At 45.1% G+C, this 19,946-nt stretch overlaps 1 protein-coding gene across 1 annotated transcript in view; it reads right to left on the bottom strand.

Moving 5' to 3' along the window:
• The window catches only part of LOC114808753 (guanine nucleotide-binding protein subunit alpha-11-like), a 99,631-nt gene that overhangs the window by 7,667 nt on the left and 72,018 nt on the right, over positions 1–19,946 (bottom strand). The window contains exon 6 of the mRNA XM_029056587.2: positions 15,925–16,078. Coding sequence (XP_028912420.1) covers positions 15,925–16,078 — 154 coding nt within the window. The remainder of the gene's footprint in view (positions 1–15,924; positions 16,079–19,946) is intronic.

The raw sequence follows: 19,946 nt of genomic DNA, 5'->3' as shown, positions 1-19,946 counted from the left end.
TATCTAACCCAGCACTTAGAACACTGCTTGGCACATAGTAAGCACTTAACAAATACCACCATTATTATTAATGCATTCAACTAAACAATCCCAGTTTGAATCACAATAGTAACAATAATACCAAGAATCACATTAAAACCTTATATTGCACAAGGCAATTGTACTAAAGAGAGGTATTGTGGCTTAGTGGAAAGAGCCCAACTTTGGGAGTCAGAGGTTGTGGGTTCTAACCCCAGCTCTGCCACTTGTCAGCTATGTGACTGTGGGCAATTTCTCTGTGCCTCAGTTATCTCATCTGTAAAATGGGGATTAAGAGTGTGAGCCCCAAGTGGGACAACCTGTCTACCCTGTATCTCCCCCAGCGCTTACAACAGTGCATGGCACGTAGTAAATGCTTAACAAATACCAACGTCATTATTATCATTATTAATAGATAAAATACATAAATATTAATTTGGATTGATTTCTATATTCACAAGAAAACCTAAAATATATGTGAAGACTGACAGACTCACAAGCCAAACTCAATTAATTACAAAGAATAGCTAATTCTAGCAGGTTTTTTCTAATTCCTTAGGTTTCTCACCATTTTTATGGTACTTTAAGCATTCCCAGGCCTGTGCTCTATCATTAATTTGCATGGCCTAGTTGAAAGAGCATGGTCCAGGTATTCAGATGACATGGGGTCTAATCCCAAGATCTGCCATTTGCCAGCGGTGTGACCTTGGACATGTTACTTAACTTTTCTGGGACTCAGTTTTCTTAACTGTAAAATGAGGATTCAATACTTGTCCTCCTACAGAGCTTATGATCTCCAAGTAGGACAAGGTATGTGTCTGACCTGGTCAATTTATAACTAATCCCAGTGCTTAGAACGGTGCGTGACAGATGGTAAGCACTTAACAAGTATAATAATAATAATCCTATATTCTCCCTATACCAATTATTCCAGGGAACTCATTTTGGCTTCAGCAGGTACTTGATTCCCACATTTCATCTCTCAACCATTTTACATTCCCATAGGGCAATCTGTCTCCTGGACAACTGCACTTGGATACTAAATTCCACTGCAAACTCAACAACTCCAAACAGAACTTCTTCTTCACGTAAACATTCATTTCCTCTCAACTTTGCCATCACTGTAAACTCCTTCAAACTCTGCACAAATAGCCCAGAACAAAAGGCTAATAAAGTGGGGAAATAAGAGGTCAGTCAGGGAAACCTTCTTGGAGGAAGTATAATTTTAGAAGGTTTTGAGAGGGGAGATTTGTGTACTGTTGGATATTAAAAGGGTAGAGTGTTCCAGGTCAGAGGCAGGATATGAGCAAGGAGCTGGCAGTGAGGTAGATGACAGAGAGGTTAAGTTGGTCACATTGTGTTAGAAGAGGGAATTGTGTGGAGTGGGAGAAGAGCAAGGGTGGGGATAAGAAGTGGTTTGGCATTTCTGCTTAATGCAGGCTCACAGTCTAGAAGGGGGAGACAGACAACAAAACAAAACAATAGGTAGGCATCACTACTATCAGAACAGATAAAACCATAAATGCAAATCATTTATAAAATATTCATTCATTCAATAGTATTTATTGAGCGCTTACTATGTGCAGAGCACTGTACTAAGCGCTTGGGATGAACAAGTCGGCAACAGATAGAGACAGTCCCTGCTGTTTGACGGGCTTACAGTCTAATCGGGGGAGATGGACAGACAAGAACAAGGGCAATAAACAGCGTCAAGGGGAAGAACCTCTCGTAAAAACAATGGCAACTAAATAGAATCAAGGTGATGTACAATTCATTAACAAAATAAATAGGGTAACGAAAATATATACAGTTGAGCGGACGAGTACAGTGCTGTGGGGATGGGAAGGGAGAGGTGGAGGAGCAGAGGGAAAAGGGGAAAATGAGGCTTTAGCTGCGGAGAGGTAAAGGGGGGATGGCAGAGGGAGTAGAGGGGGAAGAGGAGCTCAGTCTGGGAACGCCTCTTGGAGGAGGTGATTTTTAAGTAGGGTTTTGAAGAGGGAAAGAGAATCAGTTTGGTGGAGGTGAGGAGGGAGGGCGTTCCAGGACCGCGGGAGGACGTGACCCAGGGGTCAACGGCGGGATAGGCGAGACCGAGGGACGGTGAGGAGTTGGGCGGCAGAGGAGCGGAGCATGCAGGGTGGGCGGTAGAAAGAGAGATGGGAGGAGAGGTAGGAAGGGGCAAGGTGATGGAGAGGCTTGAAGCCTAGAGTGAGGAGTTTTTGTTTGGAGCGGAGGTCGATAGGCAACCACTGGAGTTGTTTAAGAAGGGGAGTGACATGCCCAGATCGTTTCTGCAGGAAGATGAGCTGGGCAGCGGAGTGAAGAATAGACTGGAGCGGGGCGAGAGAGGAGGAAGGGAGGTCAGAGAGAAGGCTGACACAGTAGTCTAGCCGGGATATAACGATAGCCCATAATAGTAAGGTAGCCGTCTGGGTGGAGAGGAAAGGGCGGATCTTGGCGATATTGTAGAGGTGAAACTGGCAGGTCTTGGTAACGGATAGGATGTGTGGGGTGAACGAGAGGGACGAGTCAAGGATGACACCGAGATTGCGGGCCTGAGAGACGGGAAGGATGGTCGTGCCATCCACGGTGATAGAGAAGTCTGGGAGAGGACCGGGTTTGGGAGGGAAGATGAGGAGCTCAGTCTTGCTCATGTTGAGTTTTAGGTGGCGGGCCGACATCCAGGTGGAGACGACCTGGAGGCGGGAGGAGATGCGAGCCTGCAATAAATATGTACAAATATATACAAGTGCTGTGGGGAGGGAAAGGGTGTAGAGCGGAGGGAGGGAATAGGGGCAATGGGGAGGGGAGGAGAAGGAGCAGAGGGAAAGTGGGGGCTCAGTCTGGGAAGGCCTCCTGGAGGAGATGAGGTCTCAGTAGGGCTTTGAAGAGGGAAAGAGAGTTAGTATGGCGGGTGTGAGAAGGGAGGGCATTCTGGGTCAGTGGTACTCTCCATCACCTTGCCCCCTCCTACCTCACCTCCTTTCTCTCTTTCTACTGCCCACCCCATACACTCCGCTCCTCTGCTGCTCAACTCCTCACGGTCCCATTCATGCCTGTCCCAATCTCGACCCTCGGCCCACGTCCTACCGCTGTCCTGGAATGCCCTCTCTCCTCACATCCACCAAATTAACTCTCTTCCCCTCTTCAAAGCCCTACTGAGAGCTCGCCTCCTCCAGGAGGCTTTCCCAGACTGAGCTGTGCTCCTCCTCCCCTCCCCCGACCCTCTGCTCCTCCCCCTTCCCCTCCTCTCAGCACTGTGTTAATCTGTACATATTATTTGTTACCTTATTTATTTTGTTAATGAGGGGTACATCTCCTTGATTCTATTTATCTTGATGATGTTGTCTTGTTTGTTTTGTTCTGTTTTGCTTTGCTGTCTCCCCGTTTAGACTGTGACCCCTTTATTGGGCAGGCATTGTCTCTGTTGCCGAAGTGTACATTCTAAGCGCTTAGTACAGTGCCTTGCACATAGTAAGCGCTCAATAAATACTATTGAATGAATGAATGAGTGAGTGACATGGGCCAGGAGTTGACGGCGGGACAGGCGGAATGAGGCACAGTGTGACGAGGTTAGTGGCAGAGGAGTGGAGTGTGTGGGGTGGGCTGTAGGAAGAGAAATGGGAAGTGAGGTAGGAGGGGGCTAGGTGATGGAAAGCTTTGAAGCCAAGAGTGAGTTTTTGCTTCATGTATGTTTTGCTAGGCAACCATTGGAAATTTTTGAGGAGGGGATGACATGCCCAGAGCGTTTCTGTAGATAAGGATCTACTGTAGGCTAAGAATAAGGGCTAGAGAGAGAGATTTGGGAATTTGTGATATTAAGATGGTAGGTGGTCATCAAACTATCAACCAATCAATCGAATATATTCAGTGCTTACTGTGTGCAGAGCACTAAACTAAGTGCTTGGGAGAGTACAATATAACAAACTTAGTAGTTACGTTCCCTCACCACAGTGAGTCTAGAAAGATACATTAATACAAATAAATACATAAGCCATGAAAGTGAACAAGTTCTCCAAAGGAGTGGGTATAAATGAAGGATAGAAAGGGACCCAGAATTGAGCCTTGAGCGACTCTCCCTTAGGGAAGGGGGAGCAGAGGAGGAGTCTTCGAATGAGACAGAGAGGGGCAGTCAGAGAAAGAAAACCAGGTAATGACACTGTCAGTGAAGCTGAGGTTAGACAGTGTTTTCAGGATGTGGACCCGGTGTTGATGACAATTAAGAGGTTGAGTAGAAGTAGGACGGAGTAATGGCCAATAAATTTGGCAGGAAGGAGGTCACTTGTGACTTTAAAGAAGGCAGTTTCTGTGGAGTGGAGGAGGACAAATGCAAATTGCAGGAAGTCAAGGGCAGAACTATCCAATTTTTGATTACTGTATCAGCTTCCTTGCTGACTCCCTGCCTCCTGTTTCTCCAAACGCCAGTCCATACTCCATTCTGCTGCCTGAATCATTTTACTTTGAAAATATTCAGAACATATTTCCCCACTCTTTGAGACTCCATTGATTGCCATCCACCTCTGTATCAAACAAAAACTTTTCACCATTGGCTTTAAAGCACTTAATCACCTTGCTCCCTCCTACCTACCCTCACTACTCACTACAACCAGGGTGCACACTTCGTTCTTCTAACGCTAACCTTCTCACTGTACCTCAATCTCATCTATCTTGCTGCTGACCTCTCACCTATATCCTACCTCTGGGCCTCCTTCCTCACATCCGACAGATAACTGCTCTACCCCCACTTCAAAGCTTTATTGAAGGCACATCTCCTCCAAAAAGTCCCCTTACTAAACTCTCCTCTCTTCTTCTTCCACTCCCTTCTGAATTGCCCTGATTTGCTCCCTTCATGCCTCCTCATTCCCATTCCCACAGCACAAATGTATATAGCTGTAATTTATTTATGTATATTAATGTCTGTCTCTCATACACTGTGAGCTCGTTGTGGGCATGGGAATGTGTCTGTCTGTTATTTAGTGTATTCTTCCAAGCACTTAGTACAGTGCTGTGCACACAGTAAGTGCTCAATAAATGCTAATGAATGAATGAATGAATGAATGCATGAAGAACTAGAGGGGAGGAACTGGAGATAGCAGCATGGGAAGCAGCATGGTGGTAAGTGAGACTTAGAAAATCACCGGTTCTAATCCCAGATCTGCCACATGTCTGTGTGACCTTGGGCAAGTCTTTTCCCTTCTCTGGGCTTCAGGTACCTCATCTGTAAAATAAGGATTGAGACTGTGAGCACCTTGAGGGACGAAAGCCAATCCAATTTGCTTGTTACCTCCCCAGTGCTTAGTTTAGTGCTTGGCACATAATTAGTACTTAATGAATACCACAATTATTATTACTAGCAGATGTAAAAGATTATCTAGAGGAGTTTGGAAAAATACCACAGGAGGGTGATGAGGCAATACCCCAATTAGACTGTAAGCCCGTCAAACGGCAGGGACTGTCTTTATCTGTTGCTGACTTGTTCATCCCAAGCGCTTAGTACAGTGCTCTGCACATAGTAAGCGCTCAATAAATACTATTGAATTAATGAATGAATGAATACCTGACAGGAGACATGAAATTAAAGGAAGCTTTTGTTTGAGAGCAGCAGGAAAGGAGCCATTGAAGAGTGAAAGGCTGAACAATGTGGTCAGGGAACAATGATAATAATAATAGTACGCTGTCTACCAAATACAAAATAAAAATATAGTAATCAGATTGGACACAGTCTTTGTCGCACATTGGGCTCAAATTCTAAAGAACAGAGAACAGTCCTGTTCTTCCTTCCTTCATTCAATCATTTACTGAGCATTTACTGTGTGCAAAGCACTGTACTAAGAACTTGGGAGAGTACAAAAAGCAACAGACACAGTGCCTGCCCACAGTGAGGTCTCTCTTTGTAGAAAGCTCTTTCTTTCTATAGAAATGCTCAGGGCATGTCATCCCACTCCCCAAAATCTTCAGTGGTTGCCTATCAATTACCGAATCAAACAAAACTCACTATTGGCTATAAAGCTCTCCATCACCTTGTCCCCTCCTACCTCACTGACCTTCTTTCCTTTAACATCCCAGACCACACACTCCACTCCTCAGGTGCTAATCATCTCGCTATGCCTCAGTCTCACCTGTCTTGCTGCCGAACCCTAGTTCATTTCCTACCTCTGGCCTAGAACATCTTCCCTCCTCGAATCCGCCAAATATTCACTCTTCCCGGACCATTCAAAGCCCTACTAAAAGCGCAACTCCTCCAAGAGGCCTTCTTAGCCTAAGCCCACTCTTCCTCAGCTACCCCTCCCTCTGCATTACCTCAACTCACTCCCTTTGCTCTTACTTCTGCCCCCGACCCCACAGCACTTATGTTTATTCCTATAATCCTTTTTATTTATATTGATGCCTGATCACTTGTTTTGATGTCTGTCTCCGGTCTAGACTGTAAGCCCACCGTGGGCAGGGATTGCCTCTACTGCTATATTGTACTTTCCAAGCACTTAGAACAGTGCTCTGCATACAGTAAGTGCTCAATAAATATGAATGAAAGAATGAAGGTCCTCTGATTTACAGCTCTGTACTCTTTGCCCTAGTCCTCACAGCTTCTCTAGGAAAGAAGGGAGTGGGTAAGTATTTTGATGAAGTGTAAGGGGTCATAGGTGCAGGAGGAGGTGGGAGATACTGCTGGAATGGATGGGGGAATCTAATAATGGTGACTACAGAAAACAGCAAGGGAGTCTCAATTTGAAGGATGAAACAGGTAACAAAGACATTAGGGACAAAAGATTGAGATGGTAGAGGTACCTCCCTGGTTCAAGTTTTCATCATCTTCACAATCAAATTAATTGATTAATCAATCATTTATTGAGTGCTTATTATGTATGGAGCACTTCATTAAGTGCTTGGGAAAGTATAATACAATAGAATTAGCAGACACATTCCCTGCCCAATATGAGCGTACCATCCAAAAGGAAACACAGACATTAATATGAATAAACAAGTAATCCTTATAGGTCTCCCAGTCTTCAGCCTCTCCTCAAAACTCCCTAAGAAAGAAACTAGTTTGCATATCACCTTCTTAAAATGTCTTTCAGCACTACCTCCAACTACTCAGACACTTCCAGTGGAATACCATTTTCCTTCACAACATTCACAATATCCAAAACAAGAAAAAATTTATTTACTTTGGCTTAAGGGTTTCCAACAGCTTATGCACTGATTTTTTTCACTTGCAACTGAATCTTCAACCTACTTTACAAACTCTGATCTCTTGTTCACATTCTCCCCCTATCCTGGAAAATCCCTTCTAAGAGCAAACCTGTAACAAAATCCATCCCCTGTTTGTGATAGGCCTTGACTGGCACTAGAAAGAAGGGTGCCTTTCTACAGAAGAAAGGAACACCTTGACTTACCCACATACGCTGAGGCCTGAATCCTGGCATAGAGAAGGGATGCTGACACTCCCAGCCCCACCAACCCCCACTGCAAGCCAGGAGTTGAGGACTGAGCCATGGGGAGGTTCGCTGAGTCCTATTGCCACTCCTCCCACTTAGGGGCTCTGGAACTGTGCCAGAGGGAAAGAACACAGACCCCTCCAACCCCCCTCATACCACTCCCCAGAGGTCTGCAACCACACCATAGGGAAGTATCCCAACTCCTTCAGCCCCCACTTCTAAGCACCGGGAACCTGTATCTGGGAGAGCACCTGGAAGGAGACCCCTCAAGCCTCTTGTATGGGGTGGGAGGAATGGCCACAAGAAGGAAGCCTGAACCCTCACCCCTTCACACCCCGGATCCCAAGACTCTGCTAAAGAAGCAAGACAGAGGTTTGACTTTGGGAGTGAACTAAGGAGAAAACTTAGCACATGCACAACTTAGTAAAAATGATTACTATTATTATTGTTAATAACAATAATAACATGCATTTGTTAAGAGCTTACTATGAGCAAGGCACTGAACTAAGGGCTGGGAACTAAGAGTTGTGTCCAAGTAAATCCGGTTGGATAAGGTCCTTGTCTCACATAGGGCTCACAGTCTCAAACCCCATTTTACACATGAGGTAAGTGAATCCCAGAGAAGTGAAGTGACTTTCTCAAGGTCATACAGCAGACAAGTGGCAGAGTCAGGGTTAGAACTCATGACCTGATTCCCAGGCCTGTGCCCAATCCACTGTGCCAGCTAACAATTAGTTGGGGCTCACCCATTCATACTGGACAGCTGCTAATAATTTGCCAATATTAAGCCATTAGCAACTAACAACTTAACATTCATGTGCCCTGATCTCTATCACCAACCCCTTTCCCACACCTTCCCTTTAGCCTGGAACTCCCTCCCCTTCCACATATGCCAGACAGTCATGTTCCCCACCTTTAAAGCCTTATTATGGTCACTTCTCCCTGACACCTTCCCCAGTTAACCTTTGTTTTCTCCCAGCAACTAGGCACTTGTACTTTTGGACCTGGGGCCTTTGGAAACCACTTCAACTCCACAGTTCCTTATGTATATGATTTTAAATGGTATTTGTAACTTCATTCACTCATTCAATAGGATTTATTGAGCGCTTACTATGTGCATAGCACTGTACTAAGCACTTGGAGTGTACAATTTGGCAACAGAGACAATCCCTGCCCAACAATGGGCTCACAGTCTAAACAGGGGAGAGAGAGAGCAAAGCAAAACAGAACAAAACAAGCAGTCCAGCGCAGACATCATCAAGATAAATAGAATCATAGGGATATTATTAACAAAATAAATAGGGTAATAAACAATAAATAAAAATATGGACAGTGCTGAGGGGAGGGAAAGGGGGAAGAGCAGAGGGCAGGAGGGGGGAAGTGGGGAGGGGAGGAGGAGCAGAGGGAAGGGGGGGTTCAGTCTGGGAAGGCCTCTTGGAGGAGGTGAGCTCTCAGTAGGGTTTTGAAGAGGGGAAGAGAGTTAGTTTGGCGGATACGAGGAGGGAAGGCATTCCAGGACAGTGGTAGGACAAGGTCCAAGGGTCGACGACGGGACAGGCGTGAACGGGGGACTGTGAGGAGGTGAGTGGCAGAGAAGCATGGTGTACAGGGTGGGAAGTAGAAAGAGAGAAGGCAGGTGAGGTAGGAGGGTGAAAGGTGATGGAGAACTTACAAGCCAGGAGTGAGGAGTTTTTGTTTCGTGTGAAGGTTGATAGGCAACCACTGGAGGTTTCTGAGGAAGGGAGTGACATGCCCAGAGCATTTCTACAGGAAGATGATCTTCACAGAGGAATGAAGAATAGACTGGAGTGGGGAGAGACAGGAGGAAGGGAGATCAGAGAGGAGGTTGATGCAATAATTCAGTCGGGATATTATGAGAGCTTGTACCAGCATGGTAGCAGTTTGGATGGAGAGGAAAGGGTGGGTCTTGGTAATACTGTGAAGGCGAGACCAGCAGGTGTTGGTGATGGATTGGATGTGTGGGGTGAATGAAAGAGCAGAGTCAAGAATGATACCAAGGTTGCAGGTCTGTGAGACGGGAAGGATGGCAGTGCCGTCCACAGTGATGGGGAAGTCAGAGAGAGGTCATGATTTGGGAAGAAAGATAAGGAGCTCAGTCTTAGACATGCTGAGTTTTAGGTGGCGGCCAAATATCCAGGTAGAGACGTCTTGAAGGCAGGAGGAGATAAAAGCCCAGATGGATGAGGAGAGAACAGGGGAGGAGATGTAGATTTGGGTGTCATCTGCGTAGAGATGATAGTTGAAGCCATGGGAGTGAAAGAGTTCACCAAGGGAATGAGTATAGATGGAGAACAGAAGGGGGCCAAGAACTGACCCTTGAGGAATCCCTAGCGTTAGGGGATGGGAAAGGGAGGAGGAGCCCACAAAGGAGACCGAGAATTGGACAGACAGAAAGATAAGAGGAGAACCAGAAGAGGACGGAGTCTGCGAAGCCAAGTTTAGATAAAGTGTGGAGTAGAAGGGGATGATCGTCAGTGTCACAGGCAGCTGAGACGTTGAGGAGGATTAGGATAGAGAAGAAGCCATTGGATTTGGCAAGAAGGAGGTCACTGGTGGCCTGTGAGGGGCAGTTTCAGTGGGGTGGAGGGGATGGAAGCCAGACTGGAGGGGTTCTAGGAGAGAGTTGGAGTTGAGGAATTCAAGGCAGCAAGTGTAGATGACTCATTCTAGGAGTTTGGAAAGGAAGGGTAGGAGGGAGATATGAAGATACTGGAAGGGGAAGTGGGGTCAAGAGAGGGTTTTTTTAGGATGGGGGAGACATGGGCATATTTGAAGGCAGAGGGGAAGAAGCTGTTGGAGAGTGAGTGGTTAAAGTTGGAAGTTAAGGAGGGGAGGAGGGAAGGGGTGATAGTTTTTGTAAGATGAGCGGGAATGGGGTCCGAAACACAGGTGGAGAGGGTGGTGAGGAGGGAGAAGATATCTGAAGATACTGCTGGGAAGGATGGGAAAGTAGAGGAGAGGGTTGAAAGCCGGGAAGATGGAGAAGGGGGAGTGGTAACTTACTGTGCTTACTTACATAGCAAGTGCTTACTAGGCCAGGCACTAATAACAATAATAATGTTGGTATTTGATAAACGCATATGATGTGCCGTGCGCTGTTCTAAGTGCTGGGGTACATACAGGGTAATCAGGTTGTCCCACATGAGGCTCAGAGTCTTAATCTCCATTTTCCAGATAAGGGAACTGAGGCACCAAAAAGTGAATTACAAATTCCAAGCCTGTGCATAGTGGACAGAGCAAGGGCCTGGGAGTCAGAAGGTCATGGGTTTTAATCCTGGCTCTGCCACTTGTCTGCTGTGTGACCTTGGGCAAGTCATTTCACTTTTCTATGCCTCATTCATTCATTCATTCAGTGGTATTTATTGAGCGCTTACTATGTGCAGAGCACTGTACTAAGCGCTTGGGATGAACAAGTCGGCAACAGATAGAGACAGTCCCTGCCGTTTGACGGGCTTACAGTCTAATCGGGCCTCAGTTACCTCACCGTAAAATGGGGTTTAAGACTGTGAGCCCCACATGGGACAGGGACTATATCTAACCCAATTTATTTATATCCACCCCAGCACTTAGTAAAGTGTGGGCACACAGTAAGTGCTTAAGAAAAACCACAATTATTATTATTATTACTATTTTTCCATCCCTACATTGATTTTTGGGAACTTAAATATCCATCTGGATGTTTCCTTGACCTTTCCACTGTCCACTTCCTCTAGCTCCTCAACTCCAATGACTTCCAATGACCTCTAGCTCTACTGCATCTTACCCACTCACCAATTTGGACAGTCTATCTCATCATCTTTAGTCACTGTACAAGATCTATCCTCACCAGCACTGAAATTCTGTCAATCGAACAATGTTATTATTATGTGTAGAGCACTCTACTACGTGCTTGGGAGACTTTCCCTCTAGACTGTAGGCTGTTGTGGACAGGGAACAGGTCTAAAGGTCTATACTGTACTCTCCCAAGCACTTAGTACAGTGCTCTAAACAAAGAAAATGGTCAATAAATACAACTGAATGACTGATGAATATACAAGGGTTGATAAATATGTTCACTATTCATAATGTGTTTAGAGTCTAGAGACGAGCTAACAAGTCTATCAAACTACAGGCTCTTCACCTGCTGACTTTCCTGCATACACACCTCCTACAAATCTGTCCTAGAAATCCCCATAGAGGACTCCAAGCTTTAAAACTACTCCAATGTTCTAGTTTTGATGTACCATTTGGTCTCCACACCCAAACTACCTTCTCTTGAGACACAAATAGATGCCCTTTATTCAATCATATTTATAGACTGCTTACTGTATGCAAAGCATTGTACTAAGCACCTGGGAGAGTAACAACAAACAGACACATTCTTGCCCACAACAAGCTCCCAGTCTAGAGACAATGAGCTCACAATCTAGAGGTTCCAGTTAATCAGGTTGGACACAGTCCTTGTCTCACATAGGGCTCCCAGTGTTAATTCCCATTTTACAAATGAAAATTAAGGGACTTGTCCAAGGTCATATAGCAGACAATCAATCAGTGGTATTTACTGAGTGCTCATTATGTGAAGAACACTGTTTTAAGTACTTGGGAGAGTATAAAACAACAGAATTAAACAGAAACGTTCCCTGCCCATAAGGAGCTTACAGTCTGACCTCCAGGCCCACACTCTTTCCACTAGGCCTATTATCTTTGTCGTACCACTCTAAACATCACCCTAAACACCCCTTTCCCATTTTTATTTTTAGAATGTGAGCCTCGGGGAAGGGGCAAGATAATCAGGTCCCGTATAAGGCCCTCAGTCTGAGAAGAAGAACAGGTTTTAAATCACCATTTTGCCAATGGGGGAACTAAGGCCCAATGAACTGAGGTGATTTAGCCAAGGTCCAAAGGAGGCAAGTGGCTGAGCCAGAAATAGAATCCAAATCATCTGACTCCCAGACGTGGACTCTTTCTACTAAACTACTACAACATGAAGACAGAGGGCATTCCAGGCTAGAGGCAGGATTTGGGTGAGGGCTCAGTGGCAAGAAAGATGAGATTGAGGTACACTGAGTCAGCTGTTATTAGAGAAGTGAACAATGTGGACTAGGTTGTAGTAGATAATTAGGGAGGTAAGGTAATGATGATAATAACTGTGGTATTTGTTAGGTGCTTATTATATACCACACACTGTTCTAAGATCTGGGGTAGATACAAAGTAACACTGTTGGTCACAATCCCCGTCCCTCATGGGGTTTAGAGTCTTAATCCCCATTTTACAGATGAATTAACTAGCCATAGTGAAATTAGTGACTTATCCATGGTCATTTGGCTGACACATGGTGAAGCCAGGATTAAAACCAAGGTTCTCTGATTCCCAGGCCCATGCTCTTTTCTCTATGCCATGCCTCTTCTCAAGGCTGGAGGGGGCAAGACTGCTTTATAGCTAGTGGTAAGGAGTATCTGATTGATGTGAAGTGGAGGTTCTTGAGGAGTGGGGCAACATGGACTGAATGGTTTTGTAGAAAAATGATCTGGGTAGCAGAGTGAAGTACAGACTGAAGTGGGGAGGGAGAGGAGCCAGGGACAAGAACACAGGGTAGGATAAATGCTTGGATTAATATGATACTAGTAACGATGAAAAGGTATGGATGGAATTTATGAAGATTGACTGGACAGGATTTGGTAACAGATTTGGTGAATATATGAGCTGAATGAAAGAGATAAACTGAAGGAAATATGTAGGTTTGTGAGATAGGGAGGGTAGTGGTGCTCTACAGTAATGTAGAGTAGAGAAGCAGCGTGGCTCAGTGGAAAGAGAATGGGCTTTGGAGTCAGAGGTCATGAGTTCAAATCTCAGCTCTGCCACTTGTCAACTGTGTGACTGTGGGCAAGTCACTTAACATGTGACTGCAGGCAAGTCACAGGCCCGCAATCTCGGTGTCATCCTTGACTCGTCTCTCTCGTTCACCCCACACATCCTATCCGTTACCAAGACCTGCTGGTTTCACCTTTACAATATCGCCAAGATCCGCCCTTTCCTCTCCACCCAAACGGCTACCTTACTGCTACGTGCTCTCGTTATATCCCGGCTAGACTATTGTGTCAGCCTTCTCTCTGATCTCCCGTCCTCCACTCTCGCCCCGCTCCAGTCTATTCTTCACTCCGCTGCCCCGCTCATCTTCCTGCAGAAACGATCTGGGCATGTCACTCCCCTTCTTAAACAACTCCAGTGGCTGCCTATCAACCTCCGCTCCAAACAAAAACTCTTCACTCTAGGCTTCAAGGCTCTCCATCACCTAGCCCCTTCCTACCTCTCCTCCCTTCTCTCTTTCTACCACCCACCCCGCACGCTCCGCTCCTCTGCCGCCTTCCTCCTCACCGTCCCTCGGTCTCGCCTATTCCGCCGTCGACCACTGGGCCACGTCCTCCCGCCGTCCTGGAACGGGAAGCAGCGTGGTGCAGTGGAAAGAGCACGGGCTTTGGAGTCAGGGCTCATGAGTTCGAATCCCAGCTCTGCCACTTGTCGGCTGTGTGACTGTGGGCAAGTCACTTAACTTCTCTGTGCCTCAGTTCCCTCATCTGTAAAATGGGGATTAAGACTGTGAGCCCCATGTGGGACAGCCTGATTCCCCTGTGTCTACCCCGGCGCTTAGAACAGTGCTCTGCACATAGTAAGCGTTTAACAAATACCAACATTATTACCTCCGCCAAACTGATTCTCTTCCCCTCTTCAAAACCCTACTTAAAACTCACCTCCTCCAAGAGGCCTTCCCAGACTGAGCTCCTCTTCTCCCTCTACTCCCTCTACCACCCCCCTTCACCTCTCCACAGCTTAACCCTCTTTTCGCCCCATTTCCCTCTGCTCTTCCCCCTCTATCTTCCCATCCCCTCAGCACTTTACTCGTCTGCTCAACTGTATATATTTTCATTACCCTATTTGTTAATGAAATGTACATCGCCTTGATTCTATTTAGTTGCCATTGTTTTACAAGATGTTCTTCCCCTTGACTCTATTTATTGCCATAGTTCTTGTCTGTCCGTCTCCCCCGATTAGACTGTAAGCCCGTCAAACGGCAGGGACTGTCTCTATCTGTTGCCGACTTGTTCATTCCAAGCGCTTAGTACAGTGCTCTGAAAATAGTAAGCGCTTAATAAATACTATTGAATGAATGAATGAATGAACTTCTCTGTGCCCCAATCTCATCTGTAAAATGGGGACTAAGACTGTGAGCCCCACGTGGGACAACCTGATTCCCCTGTGTCTATCCCAGCGCTTAGAACAGTGCTCTGCACATAGTAAGCGCTTAACAAATACCAACATTATTATTATTATTAATGGGAAAGCCAGGGAGTGTACAAGTTTTGGATGGGAATAAGAGAAGTTCTGTTTTGGACATTTTAAAGTTCAAAATGTTCTCACTTTATTTTTAAACTGTTAGTTTCTTGTATTGGGACTTAACCATTTTTCTGTATCTTGTATGATGATTTGCACATACTAACATTTCTTCTACTATGAAAAGAAAAAGGGAAACATTTACTGCCATCCTTCTTATTATCCAATACCCCCTGGTAGTTTGGGAAGAACAGGAAATTATAAAAATAATTATGGTACTTATTAAGTGCTTACTGTATGCCAAGCACTGTACTAAGCGCTGAGCACTGTACTAAGTGCTGTACATGGCTCATCAGATTTCCATAGCATATTAAATTGCTTAGCTACCTTCAGGTGGTGAAAGCAGAATTTCAGATTCATTTTGATAAGCTTTTCTAGCAGGATCAACTGTGCTGAAGCTTTTGCCACCTGAGGATTTTACTTCAATTTTAATGACACCTCACAGGTTTGGAATCCCATGGGTAAAAACCATTAGGGATATTGGACAGGATTTTGCTGGTCTAATTCAATAACTCTTTAGAAGATAATTCATCTGTGAATTATGAGGTCTTTCTTCAGATTTGATTCCATCCCACTGATGACCAATTCCGTACTCTTTCACAACTTCAAAAAGTAAAAAACAAGGAAATTAAAGAAGTAAAGGTAAATCAACCAATAGAATATATTACTTTTGAACAACTCCAGTGATAATTTCAACCTCTTTCCTTATATCTATAACAGTACATATATTATCTTTTTATAATAGGTACTTCAATGGGAATTGAAGGCTAATGCATAACAACTCATGAGATTACACATGGTTATATCAGACCATTTCTATCACCCTACTACTCATCTAAACATACTGACCTAATCTACACTGTCTACTTTCCATTTTTCTCAAGCAACAACAAATCTGTCACCCTCAGCTACGTAATCAGGACTTGAACACTCATATTTCTACATATGTCTTTCACAACTCCTTCACCTGCAAAGTACTTACCAAGCTCCTCAACCAGAGAAAACCCTCATCATAAAAAATGGGAAACACTTCACTTACCAAGTACTTACCAAGCTCTTCAAAACAGAGAAGATACTCACCATCAAACTCTGGGAAATAGTCCACAAGATGAGAATACAAGATCTTATCTTCCAGCAGGTCTTTTTTGTTGAGGAAGAGGATGACTGAGGAATTTTGGAACCAAGGGTACGTAATAATGGTTCGAAAAAGGGCTTTACTCTCCTCCATTCGGTTCTAACCAGAGGGGATGAAGGAAGGAGAGAAGGAAATAAATATTAATGGAAAACACTAAAACCTGGCCAAGAAAAGTAACATTTTTTCTTCTATGAAATCTACCCATTATCCACACAATTCTCAATATGCTACTAAGTATATCCGCTGCTGAAAAAGTCATCATGGCTTTTAATTCTTTCTGTAATTCCCAAATACAAGAGCACCTCAAAATACAATTAAACTACAATCTTGGGATATGTAATATGTAATTGGCAGAAATCTTTACATCAGGCCAACCTTGTGCATTTCAAGTTTGTCCTTTCTTGCTTTAACTCTGTCCTCTCCTCTGTCTGACAAAACTATTTCTCTTCCCTTTTGGACTCCCATGCCCATCACCCTCACCAGTTGGTCCAGACATTTAATTCCCTCCTCAGGTCCCCTGACTCCCCCAGCCCTCATCATTTGCCCCCAACAATCTGGCCATCTATTCCATTAAGAAAATTAACACTATCAGGTGTCAGCTTCCCTAAGTCACCCCTCCCCCCTTTAAATTCCCCCTCCTCTCGGCCCTCTCTTCAACTTTCCCATCCTTCCCAACAGCTTTTCCAGAGGAGATCCCCTGCCTCCTCTTAAATGCCACGCCCGCCACATGCACATTGGACCCATTCCCTCTCACCTTATAAAAACTCCCCTTCCTTCCTCTCCTTAACTATCATCTTCAACCACTCACTCTCCAGTGGCATGTCCCCCACTGCCCTCAAACATGCCCATGTATCTCCCATCCTAAAAAAGCCCTTCTTAGTCCTCACAGACCTCTCCAATTATCACCCCATCTCCCTCCTACCTTTCCTCTCTCAACTCCTTGAACAAGCCATATACATTCACTGCCTCAAACTCCTCCAACTCTCTCCTGGAACCCCCCTAATCTGGCTCTGTCCCCTTCCCTCCAATGAAATGCCCTCTCAGTGGTCACCAATGATTTCCGTCTTGCCAAATCCAACAGCTCCTACTCCATCCTAATCCTCCTCGACCTCACAGCTGCCTTTGACACTGACACCATCCCTTTCTCCTCAGTACATTACCTAACCTTGCCTTCACTGACTCTGTCCTCTCCTGGTTTTCCACTTATCTCTCTGACCATTCATTCTCAGTCTCCTTCATGGGCTCCTACTCCCCCTCCCACACCCTAACTGTGGGGGTCCCTCAAGTTTCAGTTCTGGGTCCCCTTCTATTCTACACCTACACTCACTACTACTACACTCACAAGTCATTCAATCTCATGGTTTCAACTACTATCTCTATGCAGATAATACCTACTTCTACATCTCCTCCCCTGTTCTCTCTCACTCACTCCAGGCTTGCATCTCCTCCTTCTTTCAGAACATCTCTACTTGGATGTCCTCCGGCCACCCAAACTCACCATGTCCAAAATGGAGCTCCTTAGCTTCCCTCCGAAACCCTGTCCTCTCACGAACTTCCCTTCCCTGGCACAACATCCTTCCCATTTTACAAGCCCATAACCCTGGTATCGTCCTTGACTTTGCTCTCTCATTCAACCCATATATCCAATCCATCTCCAAATCCTGTCAATGTCACCTTCACAACATTGCCAAGATCCATCCTTTCCTTTCCATCCAAACAACTACCATGTTAGTACAATCTCTCATGCTATCCTGCCTAGAATACTGCATCAGCATCCTTTCTAACCTCCTGCTTCTCCCTACTCCAGTCCATATTTCACTCTGCTGCCCGGATTATCTTTCTACAGATTCATTCTGGACATATCACCACCCTCCTCAAAAATATCCAGTGGTTGCCTATCCACCTCTGTATCAAACAAAAACTCCTCACTATTGGCTTTAAAGCTCTCCATTACCTTGCCCCCTCCAACCTCACCGACCTTCTTTCCTTCTACATTCCAGCCCACCACACACTCCACTATTCTGGGGCTAACCCTCTCACTCGATCTCACCTGTCTTGCCACTGATCTCAGGCCTATGTCTTAGAATGCCCTCCCTACTCAAATTTGCCATACAATCACTCCCTCCCATCTTCAAAGCCCTACTTCAAAGCACCTCCTCCAAGAGAACTTCCCAGGCTAAATTCCACTTTTCTTCATCCCCCACTTCCTTCTGCATCACCATGACTCAGCTTGCTCTTAATAAAAATGTTAATAATATTGGTATTTGTTAAGTGCTTACTATGTGCAGAGCACTGTTCTAAGCGCTACAGTAAATAAAGGCAATCTGGTTGTCCCACGTGAGGCTCGCAGTCTCATTTTATAGATTTTACAGATTTTACATTTTACAGATGAGGTAACTGAGGCACACAGAAGTTATGTGACTTGCCCACAGTCGCACTGCTGACAAGTGGCAAAGCTGGAATTCGAACCCATGACCTCTGACTCTAAAGCCCGGTATCTTTCCAACTGAGCCACACCACTTCTCTACATCCCTGAATCCCTGCCCCACAGCACTTATATAAATTTGTATATATCTATAATTCTATTTATTTCTATTGTCCCTGTTTATGATATCTGTCTCCCCACCTCTAAGCTGTAAACCTGTTGTGGGCAGGGACTGTCTCTTTTTATTGAGGCATTGTACTTTTCAAGTGCTTAGTACAGTGCTCTGCACATGGTAAGTACTCAGTAATACCACTGAAGGAAAGAATGACTACTTTAGAGAGGACTGTTTCTGTGGAGTAATGGGACAGAAGCCAGATTGGAAGGGATCTAGGAGAGATCTGCAGAGAGAAAATGGAGACAGGCTCTCAAGAAGCTTTGAGAAAAGTGATAAGAGGGGCATGGACTGATAACTGGAGGGAGATGTGGGGTCAAGGGAGGGGTTATTAGGACAGGGGATAAGTAGGCATGTTTGAAAGCAGTGGGAAGAAGCCTTTGGAAAGTGAACAGCTGAAGATGGCAGTCAAAAATGGAAGAAGGGAGGGGGGCAAGAGGGTAGAGGTAGAGAGGAGGGAAGAGATTTAATCTGGAGTTATTGCAGGGATTATAGGCAGAGTCGATGAGAGTGGAGGAAGAGGGGTGACTGGAGAAGAGGAGGGGAGATTTTAGGGAGATTTTAGGAGATCAAGCCTGATTGTTTCAATTTTGTTGATGAAGTATGTGACCAGGTTATTTTGGGAAACAGACTGTTGGATTATTGGGGACAGGAGGTTTGAGAAGGAAGTTGAATGTATAGAACAGTTGGTGGGGGCCACGGGTATGGGAGTGAAACAGGAAGAAGTATTGTTGTCAGGCAGTGGAGAGGGCGAAACTGAAGCAGATATGAATTAATTAAAGGTGGACAAGGTCAGAGAGATGTGTGGATTTTCTCAGTGTTCTGTAGCTTGGGCACAGGAGCGGAGGAAGTGTGCTGCAGAGATGTTCCTGGATTTTGGGTTAGTAGTATGAGTTTAGTGGTGTGACAGGGGAGCAAGGGAGTTCAGTGGAGAGGGCGGTGTTGAGTATGTCGACTTGGGCATCAGAAGAAGGTAATTTGGGTATGGAGACCAAATGGAGTAGGAGTGGCCATATATTGCTGGAGGGGGTCAAAAGCATGGAGGTCTCTATCAGGGAAAAGGACAGGTTTGAGGCAGGGTGGGTGAATGGGAAAGAGAGCAGGTACGGAAATTATGGTTAGATAGAGAAATGACAGAATTGTTAAATGTAGAGATTGAACAGTTGCTGGAGATTATAAAATCATGTATGTACTCAAATTGGTAAGGGTGTGAGATGACGTGGAATGGATCACTGAAGTAAAGGAGAGATGGACGAAGATGGATGAAGGGAAGGAGTAAGAAGAAGGATCACTGGGGACATCCACATGAATACGGATGTCCCCAAGAATCAATGTAAGTAGGGAGAATGACAGAAGATTTGAGGGAAAGG

The sequence above is a fragment of the Ornithorhynchus anatinus genome, chromosome Y5 (genome assembly GCF_004115215.2).
Source record: "Ornithorhynchus anatinus isolate Pmale09 chromosome Y5, mOrnAna1.pri.v4, whole genome shotgun sequence".
Lineage (NCBI taxonomy): Eukaryota > Metazoa > Chordata > Mammalia > Monotremata > Ornithorhynchidae > Ornithorhynchus > Ornithorhynchus anatinus.
This window is presented reverse-complemented; position numbering and strand designations above follow the sequence as displayed.